We start from the raw sequence: 16,328 nt of genomic DNA, 5'->3' as shown, positions 1-16,328 counted from the left end.
TCTCTTCCTGCCACTGAAGCGCTCGCCGTCCGTCGGCCCGACTAAAGGCAGACGTGTAAGCACCGCCTCTGCAGCTCCTCTCTCAATGTGCCGTCTCGCTTCCTGTCGGTTGATCTGCGTGTGTGTCCGGCCGTCTGCATGGCAGGGGAGAAAAACTTTGTCTGTGTCCTGTTGTGAAGTATTCACATCTGTTGAACTTGACATTTTGGTGCTTAGAGTAGCTTGTTACTGTAAAGTGGAAGAATGACATTCAGCCCCTTTTGACTCTGATACCCATAACAGTGTTCCTGCAGGTTTCACCAACTCAAATATAAGACTTTTTAAAGAAAGTATGAAGACTTGAATCTAGGCCTTTCACAGTAACTAAATTGTCCCAGAGGTTACTGCAATAAATGACAATGTTGTTGTCTTGAGACCATTTTCAAGTCTCATAGCAGTAATTGTATAATAATGCGAGAACACAATCTCAAAGATTAATGAACTTTAAATTTTAATGAACATTTAACACATGAACCGGAAGAGATTTCAAATATCCAAAACACATAACAAAAAAACAACACATAACAAAAAAATGAAATAAATTACACAGTCTCTGATAACAAAATAATCCTGTGTCACATCAGAAATGTAAAACAGAAAATCATGTATTTCATACAGCAGAGTTTTTATCCAGAACGCATGTAGCTTCTTACGGGTTGGCAACCGAAGTGAGCCAGTTGCATAAACAAATGTCGCCCAGGCTACTTGAGGTAATTTACATTTCTTTTTGATAGAAGTTAAAAATCTAGCTGGATGGCTTGGGCATGTTAGCAGCTAGTTAGCAGTAGCTCTTAGAGTCACAGAACTCAATAATGGTGTCTGCCCGCAACTCAAGCTTTTGTCTGAAAAAAATAAACTACACAGAATATAGTCCTGTCACGACAAAATGTAATACCTGTGATTTGAGGCCGGCTAACATTTTTTTAAACAAATGTAAAACCTTTACAGGCCTTAATGTCTTATGTAAAGGATGCTCAGACACTCAACATAAAGGAAAGTTGAGTTTTATGAAACCATTCTTCAGTTTCCTTCCATCTATGCTCTACATTGTGTTGCTCTCTGGTAAAATTTCACTAAAGTTTGTAACCCAAGAAGGTGTGGAAAAGTTAAAGGGATGTGAATACCTCAGTGACGGTGTCTATTTGTTTGTGTGTGATGGCCTTGCATGGTTTGTGTTGTGTTTGGTGCAGTTAAAAGGGTCGTGGTGCTGTGATGTTGGCGAACATGAGGTGATTAAAGTTGGGGTCGGTTTTCGGTTTAATTGGACCGCCTCAGGTCCCGTCCATCGTCTTTCTCTGTCAGCATGACTGCTGCATGTTTTTACTGACCCGTTTTACTTCCTGCTCGTTAATTTTCCTCTCTCCGTCCTTTTCCTAACCGCCCAACTCTTCCTCTTCCTGCCCCTCTGTATTCTGCTCTCCTCAGGTGGACTCCATGGATAACTTCACCCCGTCCAACACTCCGTCTCGGGAAGACGACCCCAAGTCCCACCTCAAGTCGCATTCCCGTTCCCCTTCCATGGCTAGCGACATGGAGCCGATAGAGGTCAGATAATCCGACTTCTTTTAGCCAAGTCGCCCCCGGGAATTAGACAGGAATGCTTGGCACGCACAAAACACTTCCAAATATCCTGACGAACAATTGTCAGAGGCATAAATAGTGTCTGCAGCTCACAGTGCTGCCACTGTTGCCTCAGTCATCCACTATGAATTACAGGTAATTTAGTTATGGAGAAGAATCCTGCAGCACAATAACAGCAAAAGAAACAATATCTAATGGAGCAAATCATCATTTTTCTGCTTAAACTTTTTTTTTCTTTTGGTTTATAATAGTTTAGACGTTATTGAACTGGAGTTCAGAGCCCAGTCCAACTCGACTAATTAACTTAAATTATACATGCAAAGTAAACCTGACGTTTTAATTTTTATTTCTCCAAGCATTCCTTAACATAACTACAAATACATTAACAAACTTGCATGCAAATTTGCAACAAAAAAAAAATATATATATAATACAATAAAGTAGAATAAGAAAAAGGATGAGTGGCGTTCACTTAACATGTAAATAACTCCAATTGAGTTATTTTAATAAAAATTTTACTGCTTTTGTTTTTGGGCCAACATTTAAGTCAGTAAGCTGTTTAAATGCTTCCATTTATAGCTTTAGATGAACGTCTCCAGCTCCATCTTGTTGCTTGTTGTGAGTCGAGCGCACATCATCTGGGATGTGTGATTGACGGGAGCGGAGCCGCTTGTTTCATCTGATTGACTTTTGCACCTTACTTTTTGTATTTCCTCAACATAATTCAGGCATAAATCCAAACTCTGTATTGAAGAGATCATTCATTTGTGTTTAAAGATATTTCTGCTTTGTTCTGCAGCTGATAGACCACCCAGGCCGAACTGTTCAGACCCCCACCATGCGTTCAGGAGGTTACGGCAGCATCGGACGCTCCTCACCAAAGGTTAGGCTGTTTTTTGTTTTGTTTTTTAAGGAAACAATCTAGGATCTATCTCGGCTGAAACTTTGATAAACACCGTTTCTCATGTCTGCCTCCAACAGCCCAAAGCACATCAGTTTGTTGTCAAGTCCTTCAACGCGCCCACAAAGTGCAACCAGTGCACCTCCCTCATGGTGGGGCTCATCCGTCAGGGCTGCACCTGTGAGGGTAAGGAAAACCGGAAAACACAACCTGACCATAAACAGGGTTCAGATGGATCCTCAAATCCTTAAAAACTCTTGAAATTCAGTTAGATTTTTTCACAGTTTGGAAAGAGTTTGATTTCTGTTTTGTAATAAAATGCAATCTAATGCTTGATTGAAATCCTAAATTTGAAAAATGTTATTTACGGTTGAAACCAGATGTTTTTATACACAATAAAAATATAGACATTGTTTTTCTCACAGTCCGAAGTTAAATCAGAGTAAACTTTTAGTTGGAGTTATCACGATAATTTGTTTGGTAGATACCAGAAAACATAGCAAGAACGTTTTAGGATTTAGTGTTTAAGCTTTTAATTTGAACAGGAAGCTCATTTACCTTGGCATGAACATTGACATTTGGATTGTTTCAATGTAATGAATACTCTGTATGCATAATGTCTCAATGACCTATTATTCTGTGTGAAAGAAATTAAGTTTGTTTTCCATATTTTTCTTAAATAATATGGTTATAGAAAATGTGATTTATTTTATTTTGTTACTGTTTTGTTTTCAGAGCACTCAGATGTATCGGTTGTGTTAGACATTTAAAAGCATAAAATGTTATTATATTTTAGTTTACATTGTCCCATTGTCTGTAGGTTGCATAACACTAACACAAGACATTACTAATAACAGTAACAAATTATATCATATAACAGTGATTTATGTTTTTTTTTTAGTTCATCTCTATTTTTGTCTCCAAAATGTGATGCTGGAAAAGTTTGAAAATTCACCTTGAAAAGTGCTTGAATTTGACTGATTTTATACGTTTTGCAAGTTGAGAATTTGATGCATCTTCATGTTTTTGCTTTGTGCTTTTCGTTTGTGTTCAGTGTGTAATTTTTCCTGCCACGTAACTTGTGCGGACAAAGCTCCAGCTGTGTGCCCCGTGCCCCAGGATCAGACCAAGGGTCCGCTGGGCATTGACCCCCAGAGGGGCATCGGTACTGCGTACGAGGGCTATGTGAAGGTCAGTGATGTGAGAAACCGGAATCCCACAGAGCCGACCTTTTTCCTGAAGCTGAGCTCTGCCCCTTCTGCAGGTTCCCAAACCCACTGGAGTGAAGAAGGGCTGGCAGAGAGCCATGGCTGTGGTGTGCGACTTCAAACTGTTCCTCTATGAGCTGGGCGAAGGGAAGGCCACCCAACCGAGCGTCGTCGTCAGCCAGGTGTTGGATATGAGGTAAACCGACTGAGACGAGGACAACAACAATATGAGTTCCAGTACCATGACCAAAGTCACCGTTCAGAACAGAATCAAACCTAATTACTAAATATAATATAAGTACATGTCAGTAGGTGGCTTTTCCAAAACACACTTAGTTCAGACTAATTGTCACTGAATCACGATGCACCCAGAACTGGACCTCCTTCGTGCAGGGATGGGATTGTTGCTGACCAGTTTTCAAGAGCTCTAGCTGCAAGTTTAAATAGAAGAAGCTTTGACCTGAGTGTGTAACCTTTGACCTCTGTCTGTCACACAGGGATGAGGAGTTTTCAGTCAGCTCAGTTTTGGAGTCGGATGTCATCCATGCCAGCCGCAAGGACATACCGTGCATATTCAGAGTGAGGGGCTGTTCTGCTGCTTCCGTCTTAAATCGCTGTTTGAATGGTACGTCTTCTGACCTTTGACCTCGGCTCTCTCTGTCTCTCCAGGTGACAGCGTCCCAGCTCTCCCCCTCCAGCAGCCACAAGGCGTCCATCCTGATCCTGGCCGACAGCGACCAGGAGAGGAACAAGTGGGTGTGTCTGCTGAACGAGCTGCACCGCATCCTGAAGAAGAACAAGCTGAAGGAGCGCTTCGTCTACGTCCCCAAGGAGGCGTACGACTGCACCCTACCCCTCATCAAGACCACCCAGTCTGCTGCTATCATAGGTGGGCCAATAAAGATTCCTACTGTCAGACAGTTACAGAACTGGAGTCCTCTGTTTTTTATTTTTACGCTGTGGGCCCTAAAATGGCAGTTTTTCTCCGTTTAATCTGCCTTCAGATCATGAGCGCGTCGCCCTTGGCAACGAAGAAGGCCTCTTTGTCATCCATGTCACCAAAGATGGTAAGATCACGCTAAGATTATCATCATTCTGGTTCATTCACCTCTGAACTGGTAGGATGAAGAGGATGTTTGTCCATCCTTAAATTGTCTTAAATACATTTAAAATTTCAGCTTTGTAATGGAAACACTATTTAATCTCATACATTTTATGTAGGTTTTTTTGTGTTTTTTTTAACCTCACGGGATTTTCCGTCAGCCAATAGTTTGAGTCGCATGCAGACAACTTATGTGTTTGATTTACCCGTCTCATTGGTCTTAAATTTGAACTTCAAACTCATCCGAGTTGGTGAAACCTGCAGAAGCCCTGATGAAGCCTTCCTTTTTTTGTAGAAATAATCCGTGTGGGAGACAACAAGAAGGTCTACCAGATCGACCTGATCCCCCAGGAGCAGCTGCTAGCCGTCATCTCGGGCCGGAACCGCCACGTCCGCCTCATCCCCACTCAGGCGCTGGACGGCCGCGAGACCGAGTCCAACAAGCTGGCCGAAACGAAAAACTGCCAGAGTCTGGTTTCGGGGCCGGTCCGGAACGGCAGCCTCACCTGCCTCTGTGTGGCCATGAAGAGTAAAGTCATCTGCTACGAGGTGAGGAGGAGTCGGACTGGCTCTGGACGATCCGCACTGCAGGAGCTGAAGAAACACTTCCACATTATTCTTAAAACCTATATCAACAAAGTGTGGTTGAGGCTACTGCTAACTAGCTGCTAATGTACCTGTCCTACCTAGCTTAGCTTTTCTCTGCCTTTGTCATGGGCATAATGCCAGGTTCACAGTTTTTGCTGTTCTTGATTGTAATGAAGCAACTGTTCCCTGTAGTTTAGTGTTTCCAGTCTAAGATTTTATTAAAGGTAGCATTAAGGTTTTAAAACTGTTACATTGACTTGCTGAAGGCTGCAGATCCCCTGATCACATTTTTTATGCAATTAACTAAAGATGTTATCAAACTATACAACAGTGAACCCATGTGATCATGGGAAGCACTAATTTATTACTCTCTTTTCTCACTTTTGATTATTTTACACATGTATTTACTTGATTTGTTTTGTTTTTTTCTTGGAAGAGGGAATCCAGCAAAATGAGGCTGAACATTTCTTATCTTTAATTCCTGTTATTCTCTCTAAATCATAGTATTTTTACAATTACAATGAAATACCAAAAAATAAATAAAAGTGTATTCACTGGAAGTATTTCTGCTAGCACCTATGCTATTCCAGTGAATACTATGCTAGTATTCACTGGAAGTATTTCTGCTAGCACATATGCTAATATAGCAGATGACATATGCTATGCAGATGTCACTGCATGCTATGGATCATGCAGTGACATCATCAGGTTTATTTTGACCCTGAGCTCATGTGAAGCTGAAGACTTTTTTTCCGTCCTGCAGGTGAATAAGGGGAAATCGCGCCACCGGGTGCTGCGGGAGCTGCAGGCCCCGGGGCCCGTCCAGTGGATGGGTCTGCTCAGTGAGCGTCTTTACGTGGGCTACCAGTCCGGCTTCACGCGCTACAGGTTTTCTCATTTTGGATTACAGTGCCTCACACACACGCGCGTCTTGAATCCATCAAAGTAACCTGATGCTGTCCGCAGTGTCCATGGCGACGTGTCCCCGGTCAGCCTGCTGCACCATGAGGACCACACCCTGGCCTTCATCCCGCAGCAGAGCCTGAGCGCGCTGTGCGCCGTGGAGATCTCCAGCAAAGAGCTGCTGCTGTGCTTCAGCTCCATCGGCGTCTACGTAGACTCTCAGGGTCGGAGGTCACGGCAGCAGGAGCTCATGTGGCCGGCTCATCCCAGCGCCGCCTGTGAGTTGAACTGGCCTCAAACTCAAACAAAAAGATTTTTTTTAAAAAGAGAAAAAGCTGCTTCCTGTAGCTCACTGTCTTCTTGTGTCCAGGCTACAACGCCCCCTACCTGTCGGTGTACAGTGAGAATGCTGTGGATGTGTTTGATGTGAATACCATGGAGTGGATCCAGACCATTCCTCTGAAGAAGGTCTGTGTCTTGGGCGCCATCTGGTGGAGAGAGAATAGTGTCACCGTCTCAGTGTAAATGAAGACCAGTTTCTCTTCTTCTGCTGCTGCTGCTTTAGGTGCGACCTCTGAATGTTGACGGATCTCTGAACCTGCTGGGCCTGGAAACGGTGCGCCTGATCTATTTTAGAAACAAGATGGCTGGTAAGAGCGCTTTAAACACTTCCTATTGACAAGAAAACATCTTGCAGCAAAATTCCTTGGAAAAGATTGATATCTCACAATATTCCATATTTATTCACCTTTCAATAACAAACAACAGTATTTTACTAAGATTTATCACTGAAATAGAATTATGTTTCAGTTCCTATTTTTTGGCAAATAAAAATAAGCTCCCTTTACTCTGATACCCCTAAACAAAGACCACCACAATTACTACAATAGATAGTAAAATATTTAGTCTAGCTTTGTGTAATTTAATCTTAATAAATTCAGCTTTTCAGAGGTTTTTCTTTGGCCAACAAAGTAAAAATCAATCGATGGCGGAAAAAATCTGGAAATAGACCTTTTCTTTTTTTTTTTTACAAGACAACAGTCTTTTTATGTTTTGGATCTTTAACATCCTTAGACAAAGAGATTTCACAAAAAACAGAGAGGGTAAAACTAACACAGGAAAGTTTTCACTCTATTCATGTCTGATTATGTAAAGTGTTGACTCTTTTCAGTTTTCGTGAAGATAAAGTTAAAAACCAGGAAGTGTTTCTAGTGAATGTCACATAAAACCCAATAGGGGTTTCAAGTTTTAGGGGAGGGAGCAGTGAAGTGAAGGAGTTGGTGTCTGAGTGGTTGGCCAGCAGTGAGGAAGACTCCTGCTTTGGTGTTTCAGAGGGGGACGAGCTGGTCGTCCCGGAGACGTCAGACAACAGCAGGAAGCAGATGGTGCGCAGCATGAACAACAAGCGGCGCTTCTCCTTCAGGATACCAGAGGAGGAGCGGCTGCAGCAGAGGAGGTAGCGCCCGGCTCTGGTTCTGATCGGTGCGTCTGCTGTTTTCGGGTCCTGTCCGCTCACCTTTGCTCCTGTGTCGTCATGGTTACAGAGAGATGCTGCGAGATCCAGAAATGAGGAACAAGCTAATCTCCAACCCCACCAACTTCAACCATGTGGCCCACATGGGACCAGGAGACGGGATCCAGATCCTGAAAGATCTCCCCATGGTACGAGCCTGCGTGCACACACACACACACGCACGCACGCACGCACGCACACACACGCACACACACACACACACACACACACACACACACACACACGCACGCACGCACGCACGCACACGCACACGCGCACACGCACACGCACACACACACACACACACACACACACACACACCAACCACAGGCAAACACACTGCAGAGCAAGAGTTTTCAAAGTGAAGCTCAGGGCTGTTTGTGACATCCAGACAGATTTTTTTTTATTTATTATTTTTCTGCAGCCTTCTTCTTCTCACAATTTAAGAATAAATTAGGACAAAAGTAAATCAAAATTGTACAAAAGTGTTAGATGGAACACAAAGTGATCAAAAAGTTTTTATTGTCATGGTAACTGGGACCACATCCAGTGCACCCAAATCTGTTTTTAATAGCCGTATTAAAAGAACAGTGTCATGTAAATTTGACCTTTTAGAGCATTACATCATGTTGTATCATTATACCCTCATCAAAAACATACATGTAGTGTTGCTTTGATTCTTCTGTGCATGTTTGCATGTAAAAGTTTATTAGAGAAGCACTTTTCACAGATAAAATTACAAAGTGCTTCACAAAACACACAGGAAAAGCACATCAAACCATGGAAAATGCAAATAAGATTGTGATCAGGACTATATATATATATATATATATATATATATATATATATATATATATATATATATATATATATATATATATATATATAAATAAAGTGACTTTACAGCTTGGCAAAACATGTAAGGAGTCTTCAAATGAAGACTACATCCTGTTGTTGTTGCTGAGAAAAGACTAAATATGTTTCCAGTTTTCTTCAGTTGAATACAAAATAATAAGTAACCTGAATGCCTTTCATTTATCAAAGAAAACACGCAAAAAAACATTTGAAGTTTGGACCTACAGTCCTGTCCTTAAAAAATCTGATTATTGTTTATTCCAAATAGTTAATGCTTATGTTAATGTTTAGTTTTTAAAAATATTTATTTATGGCGAGAAAAGGTTTTGGACACTCCTGCTGCAGAAGCTTCTTCTTCATAGTCTTGTTCTCACTTGCACCAAAAAAAACAAAGCAACTTGTTCACCGCTGGAGCTGCTCCGTCTTTCACCATGTAGCTACAGACAGAATGAAGGTCAACTTGTTATGTTCAGATCCAGTGTGTGTGTGTGTGTGTGTGTGGGTGTGTGTGTGTGTGTGTGGGTGTGTGTGTGTGTGTGTTAGTCTGAGCATGCTGTGCACTCACTGCCGCCCCTTCTCCCCCACATTGCACCCCCTCCCCCCTCCTGCTGCGTTTAAAGCAGAATGTCCGTGTTCAGGAGACCCGGGCGGGGTTCAGCGGCTCTGTCAGCATTCCCTCCATCACCAAGAATCGGGCGGAGCCGGGGCGCTCGATGAGCGCCAGCAGCGGACTGGGCATACGTGAGTATCGTGTTTCCAGATGTGGTTTCAGCGTGGTGCCTTATGCTGACGTGTTTTCCTCCGGGTCCAGGCTCGTCGTCTCAGAACGGCAGCGCTCTGCGCAGGGAGCTGTCCGGGGGAAGCTACGGGTCCAAACGCCAGACCATGACCTCGCCCTCCGAGAGCTCCCTGTCATCCGGCGGGGGGATGGACTGCGGCGACGCTCCGCTCTCCCAGTTCGACAGAGAGGTCAGTAGGCGGGCTGAACCCCGACATGCAGCCGCATGGGGCCGGTACTACAACATCTGACTCATTCCAGTCTGGACCCATTGAGACTGAAGCTGCTTTAACTAACCATCCAAAATAATCATTCTTCAGACGCATCAGAGTCTTTATGGAAACCAAACCAGCCGACTGTGTTGAGCTCTTTCACATGTTGTCACCACCACAAACTCCAGCCTGTTAGATTTACATGATGGCTCAGCAGAGGACTGAACAATGCTGGCGGAATTTGTGAAACATTTGATTTTAAAATCCTTTTATGAAAAGACATACCTCCAGTATGTCATGATAGTTTTTGTGATTCTTTTTTTTTTTTTATCAAAATGATTTTGTGGTGCAAAAACCTACATTAATAGATACATTTGAGTATGTTTTTACTCACCATATAGATCACTAACTAGATTGGCATCTAGCGGGAGTAAGAAACGCTGCCACCTGCAGGTGGGAGTTAGCGGTCGCGTCCAGTGTTTTTGAGCATTTTTATAGAAAATGTGCAATAAACTTACAATTCAGCATGAACATACAAAAAGAACCTGAATCTATTGGTTTTGTGTGAATTTTCACAATCACAGACTTGCTAATAGAGGAGGGAGTGAAGTGAGGTGTGTCTAGACTAGAGATCTGCAAACTGTGGCTCTGTGGACATCCCACAGTGGCCTTTAATAGTTTGGCAAATAAATAATTTGCAGAATCTAACTATATACATATATATATATATATATATATAACAGTGGAGCCTGTGGTCATCGGGGCAATCGGGGCAGTAACCCCCAAACTGGAGCGATGGCTACAACTGAGCCCAGGGACATCTCAGTCCTCTCGGGTGAAAGACTGATCACTTCAGCCCTTTTTTATTCTTTTGCATGGAATACATTCTGCATTCCACTGAAGAATGACAAAATAAGATTGATTATTTTTCACAAATATCAACATCCTATTACTTTTTGTAAACATTTGGGTGAAGTTTGTGTCTGTGAGGTGACGTCTGTGAAGGAGCTCTGGGTTTTCTGAATCCTTGTGTGAGGCGCAGTAGTTCTAGACTGAGACCATGAACGTTCCCCTCGCAGAACCAGGGCCTCCCTCAGACTGGTTCCCATCAGTCCCAGTCCCCCCAGCAGCTGTTTCAGACGCCCCACCTCATCCCAGCTCTTCGCTGTTTTAGTCTCTCTGCGATCATAACCAGGTTGTTGCTATGGTAGCCGGCCAGCGTCTCCCCTCCTGCCTGTCCCATCCTCATGAGCCTGGATGTTTCTGCCTCCCATTTCGCCACATTTGTTGCCCCCCCTTCAACCCGACCCAGCTGAGCCCCTCCCCTGACGCCTGCCCCCCCTCCCCAGCATGTTGTCTGGGTGCTGAGTGTGAACTCTCCTCTGCAGTGGCAGGCGGTCTCGCCGTCGGAGAAGACCCCCGATCTGAAAAGGGCTTTAAGGACCCTGCTTAGTAAGATGAAGGTAATGTGTTCAAGCTGCAACGACAAACACACAGAAGCGAGAGAGCACCGTGTTGCTGATCACACACACACTGACACACACACACACATATGTATGTGTGTTATCACTGGAACTACGCCGCCTCCCCTCCCTCTCTCTCTCTGCACCATCAGGCTTCTGTTGTGACAACGCCGCTTCTCATTGCTGAATCACAGCATGTGTGCCTCCATACCGCCCCCTGGTGGCCTGCTCATGTTCCCAACCAGGATAAAGCAAAGCTTAAGTTGGGTCTTCTCAGAGTTTACTGGCGAAATGAACAAATCCAGATGAAGGAAGTGTGAAGTAGACTGGTTGGTAGTGAGGTTGCATGCTTTGGGTTAATCCTGCTGCACGTTCTGTTGGTACATTACGGCACAAACACTTTCACTGCAAAAACACAGAATCATACCAAGTATTTTGTCTAGTTTTTACTGCAAATATCTTAACACACTTCAATTAAAACAAAACCAAACAAAAAGTAACTTTCCTGCAAAAACTAGAAGCTTGTTTCAGGTAAATAGTTATTAATATTATTGAAAAAATGTTCGTTCCATTGGCAGATTACTCCACTTATAACATGTGAAAAATGTCTTGTTAGAAGTAAAATCTGTGAGTTTTTAACTAATATTAATTATTTAATTAAAACAAGCTTATATTTCTCATGGAAAAGTTACTTTTAAATTAGTTTTGTGTTAGCTGAAGCGTATTAAGATATTTGTAGTAGAAACTGGAGCAAACTTGGTAAGATGGAGTTCCTGCAGTGTTTTCAAGCTGCTCCACGGTGTGTTGTGTTGCAGTCACAGTCGGATCTGTGGGGGTTTTAGTGAGAGTTTAAACCAGATCAAATCAGGAGGATGACATCACTGACCTGACGACAGGAAGTAGAATCACACACACACTTCAACCCAGAAGTCAGTCACTTCCTGTTTGGCCCAAATTGTCCCGTTTTCAGAGTCGGTCTGAATTTATTGGTAATTTCTTGGTCTCCTGCGAGTCGGACTGTGTGATGAGTTCAGGGTGAATCGGAAACTTTCCACTCCTCCATCATCGGCTCCAGCCTGCATGTTTGGTTTCTGCTGATGCCTCCTGGTCAGTTGAGGTGTTGATTTGCTGGTGAAGGGTTGGACTGCATCCCTCACAGCAGATCAATGAATCATGCTGAGTTGTAATCGCCACGGTAACTTGGGACTTTGGTGATAGGCCAACACTGTGAGGCATTATTGTGAACAGGAAATGATGTGCAGTTTGTGCAAATAGACAACTGGGAAGTAATATGATCTCTAAATAAAGTCTGGACTTTTACGAGGCCATTGTAACACAATGGTCCGAATTAATTAGTCATGATAAATCAAGTGTTGAAGTAATTGTCAACTCATTTAGTAAGTGATTAATCATTAACTGTGTAGACACACAGGAATACTGTCACTGCAGCATTCCTGTGCAAAACATAAGATGTTTTATTTGCATAAGATGTTTTAATTTATTTGCATCTTTTAATATATTTTTAATGTTGTATAAAAAAGGCTTATGTGGCCAAATGAAAAATCTGTAGAACATGTCCATTTTATTTTAACCGATTAATCGATAAGTTGATAGAATAATCAATTACTAAAGTAGTCCTACAGAAGCTGCATGTTTCCTGCTCGAAGGTGAAGCTCTGCACCTGGCTTGTCCTCCATCCTCCATTCCATGGCACCCCTGGAAAAAAATAGTTATCCCCACAGCATGATGGTGCCATCGCCGTGTTTTATGGTGTTTCCAGGCCGATATGTCGCGTCAGATTAGAGCATCTTCTTCCACGTTCACTGTAGACTGCGATCAGTTTCGCTGGATTCTATTTTGGGGCGTCAGGCTAAATGGGGTTGAGAAGCTGAACTCACCACATCAGGTGTGATGAATCCTTCGAAACGCACGTTGTTCACTGTTCTGCACTGCTTTATGTTGGTCTGCCACACAAAATCTCAAAGTTAAAGTTTGTGGGTGTCAAAATGAGGAAATGTTAAAGGGGGTGTGAATACTTTACACCATAGCAACTTTCATAAGTCATAACCTAAAGTCATAAAATGTAAAGTTTTCACACCACAAAAACACAAAATATCACCAAGTTGTCTAGTTCCTAGAACAAATATCTTATCACGGTTGAAATAAGACAAAACTAAGTTTTTTTCTTAATATTGATGAAAAAATATTAGTTCCCCTTGCAGATTATTTTACTTATTTTTTTTCATCAATATTAAGGAATATTGGGGAATATTAAGTAACTTAATATTTTGCTGTAAAGTAATTAGCAAGTTAATCTTGCCATATTTCAAATTTACTAGATATTTGCAGTAGAAACTACAGCAAATATTTGTAAGGTTTTGTGTTTTGCAGTGTATTTTGATGACAGATTCTAAATCTTAGCCCTACTTCTTGTTGTTGTTTTGTTTTTTAAATACATTTTTAAGTCCTCCTCTCTCTCTTTCCTCCACTTCAGGACTCTGACTCCCCCCGTCACTCCACGGCCTCCAACAGCTCCACCTTCAGCAGCCCCCCCAGCCCGGCGTCCCCACACAAGACCAAGTCCCTGTCCCTGGAGAGCACAGACCGGATGGGCTGGGACACATGAGCCCTCCCCACTGTCCCCTCACCCCATTCCTCCCTGACCTCGCCCCTACACCACCCCCTCCTCCCGCCTCCACTGCCCAGAGAACTGCACCTCCCACCCGCCGCTCCCTCCTCCTGACGAACTGCCTCTGGACGTTGCTTCCTGATTGGACGGAAACACTACAAACTCTGGGCCTTTTCGAGGGGAAACCCCCCAAAATGAGAATGAGAGCTGCGCTATGATTATCCAGAATAGACACTGACACTCCTCCCTACCCAGCATAGAGATTCGCATAGAGACGCCAAACTTTACGACACAACAGAAAAAAATAAGAAGCGGATTGTCGACGAGAGAAAATTATTTGTATTTGTACATAGGACCAGCCGGGTTTCAGGGGGACAATTTTAATTTATTTATCGATCTTAGATGGGGAAAGTTACGTTTGCTTCCACGCAACATGAAGCAAATGTTTTCCCAGTCGCTTTTTCTTTTTCCGTCTCTGTCGCATATTATTAAAAAAAAGGAAGCGAGAAGAAAAGGAATGAGTTTTAGTTTTCTCCTGATACTCAGTGCAGTGACTTTATATTTTCTAATTATTGTTATTTTGAGCGTTAGCAAAAAACCTTCCTACTGTGCTACTCTCTTCCTCATTGGTTCATCCAGGGAGGCGTCCTCCGTCATCGTAGCGTTAGATGTTCCACTTTGCTGTGCAACCAAACTGACCAACTCACTGACTCCCATCGCAATGATGTACATAGGTTCAAAGTAGAGTAATATATGATAAGGAAAATACTATAGAGAACTACACGGGGAATGAGCAAAGAAATCCTAATTTGGTTTTTGTTTTGAGTGATTTTGAGTTTTTATTCACACAAAAAGCCATTTTTAAACCACTTTGTTGTTTTTTTTAAATCAGTTTTATGAGTTAGTTTTATATCCTAAGTCTGACACGTTCTGTTGTGTTTTTGGTTTTTGTGTTTCTCTCCTCCACCCCCAATTTACGAACTGACACTACTGCTCAAACTATCTAGTGGAAAATGTGCATTTCTCACCAACCCGCTATCACACATTTATCTGCACTCTTGTACACTGATACGTTGGTTTTACGCAGCAAACGCCTCATCCCTACGGCTCCTCTGGTCGTCCGATGGGCTGTGGAACTGGGATAGAAAAAAGGTTGATCCCTCTACCAATGGATAAGCTCTATTTAACCAAATACGGACAAAAGAGGGACATTTTGGTAACCTGCTTTCTTTTGTCACAGCCGTTGCTTGTTAAAAATGTGCTGAAATGTCAATTAAAAGCTCTTGATGGAAACAGAGCACTAAAACAAGGAATGTAAACACTTAAACCAGCGCGTGACTCCTATGTACTTCTGATTGTTTTGCTAATACTAACTGGGCTGGAGCTATAAACTCACTTGGTTTTGGGGAGATTTTTTGTTGTTGTATTTTACTGTAGCTGTTGAGCAGTTTCTGCCATTTACTTTGCCAGTTTTGAACCCCATTTACTAAAGGAACAACTCATGGAGCATAATCTGACAAGAGCAGAATCTGACAGTAACCTATGTGGATTAGACACAAATCAAACACAATTTTCTGTTATTTAAAACACAGAAACATTCTCAATACTAAAATAGTTTTCTTTTGGATAAACGTAGAATAAACATTCCTATCGTACACAGTATTTTCTCTTTTCCCTCCATTGAGGAGTCCAAGTTGAAGCCTGTCAGGATCAGCACCATATAAGGGAATCAAACATTACATTCTTCAGTGGTCATTCCTGCTGCTTCCCCCTGTTGAAATCCAACAAATTAGCTCTCCATATCTCATTCCAAGTGTTTTGTTTATGGATTTTATTTTCTATTGTGATTTGAAGCTCAAAGCTTATTTTCCAACAATCGGAACCTTTTTAAGCGTGCAGCTCTCCATTTTTTGCCTGCAAGTGGTGTCCGGTAGGAGGGAAAGGAAGCAGACTTTGTTGGGCGGGAGGTGTTTTAACATCGGTCGATATGTTTAAAAAAAAAAAAAACTGACTGATCCCAGATGTTCTGGAGCGAGGAAGGAAATCTCAGGAAATGTGTCGAGGTCGGCCTATGGGACGGATGGCGTGAGTCGATGGGTGGTAGGTGATCCGATGGCCAAAGTGCCGCGGTTTTCTGTGGAGGAAGGCCTGAACGAAATCAAACGCCTTTACATTTCAGTGAGGTCTTATCTACAGTACCTTCTATATTATTTTTGCTCTTTCATATCATATTACACGTTTTTTTTTCTAGGATTGGTTTGTAATAATTTGTACAGTTTTGCATGTTCTAGATGTAATCATTTTGTTTTTGGTTTGTTTTACTTGCTCCTTTTTGGACTGTTTGGGCGTTTTACTGAGGATAACCCACTACAGGTGATGTAGATTCCTTTTTGCACAAAAATATTTAAGGTGTAAGGTCAAAAATAATGTATGGAACTGGCTGCCACACTGATGTGGAGAACTCATATTAACCTGACTCCGATGTATTTCAATAAAGCGGAGGGCTGTTACAAATACACACCCATAGTGTTGATGTGTGGTCATTTCTGCAAATGG

The 16,328-nt window shown here is 42.4% G+C and overlaps 1 protein-coding gene across 10 annotated transcripts in view; it reads left to right on the top strand.

Moving 5' to 3' along the window:
* The window catches only part of cdc42bpab (CDC42 binding protein kinase alpha (DMPK-like) b), a 78,869-nt gene extending 62,579 nt beyond the window's left edge, over positions 1 to 16,290 (top strand). For 3 of the 10 annotated variants that reach the window (XM_055044640.1, XM_055044635.1, XM_055044636.1), the window contains 20 exons: positions 20 to 55; positions 1,465 to 1,584; positions 2,420 to 2,503; positions 2,602 to 2,707; positions 3,576 to 3,712; positions 3,786 to 3,925; positions 4,227 to 4,308; positions 4,399 to 4,618; positions 4,734 to 4,796; positions 5,127 to 5,380; positions 6,183 to 6,307; positions 6,386 to 6,600; positions 6,693 to 6,790; positions 6,888 to 6,972; positions 7,655 to 7,778; positions 7,867 to 7,984; positions 9,311 to 9,431; positions 9,502 to 9,659; positions 11,069 to 11,143; positions 13,638 to 16,290. In XM_055044640.1, coding sequence (XP_054900615.1) covers positions 20 to 55; positions 1,465 to 1,584; positions 2,420 to 2,503; positions 2,602 to 2,707; positions 3,576 to 3,712; positions 3,786 to 3,925; positions 4,227 to 4,308; positions 4,399 to 4,618; positions 4,734 to 4,796; positions 5,127 to 5,380; positions 6,183 to 6,307; positions 6,386 to 6,600; positions 6,693 to 6,790; positions 6,888 to 6,972; positions 7,655 to 7,778; positions 7,867 to 7,984; positions 9,311 to 9,431; positions 9,502 to 9,659; positions 11,069 to 11,143; positions 13,638 to 13,769 — 2,493 coding nt within the window. In that variant the 3' untranslated portion in view covers positions 13,770 to 16,290. The remainder of the gene's footprint in view (positions 1 to 19; positions 56 to 1,464; positions 1,585 to 2,419; positions 2,504 to 2,601; positions 2,708 to 3,575; positions 3,713 to 3,785; positions 3,926 to 4,226; positions 4,309 to 4,398; positions 4,619 to 4,733; positions 4,797 to 5,126; positions 5,381 to 6,182; positions 6,308 to 6,385; positions 6,601 to 6,692; positions 6,791 to 6,887; positions 6,973 to 7,654; positions 7,779 to 7,866; positions 7,985 to 9,310; positions 9,432 to 9,501; positions 9,660 to 11,068; positions 11,144 to 13,637) is intronic. The other 7 variants (XM_055044641.1, XM_055044637.1, XM_055044643.1 and 4 more) reach the window with 5 other exon arrangements.
* Positions 16,291 to 16,328: the final 38 nt, after the last annotated feature.

The sequence above is a fragment of the Poeciliopsis prolifica genome, unplaced genomic scaffold (genome assembly GCF_027474105.1).
Source record: "Poeciliopsis prolifica strain line A6 unplaced genomic scaffold, Auburn_PproV2 SCAFFOLD020, whole genome shotgun sequence".
NCBI classification, from domain to species: Eukaryota; Metazoa; Chordata; class Actinopteri; order Cyprinodontiformes; family Poeciliidae; genus Poeciliopsis; species Poeciliopsis prolifica.
Note: the sequence above shows the minus strand (reverse complement) of the source record. Positions and strands in the feature narration are given on the sequence as shown.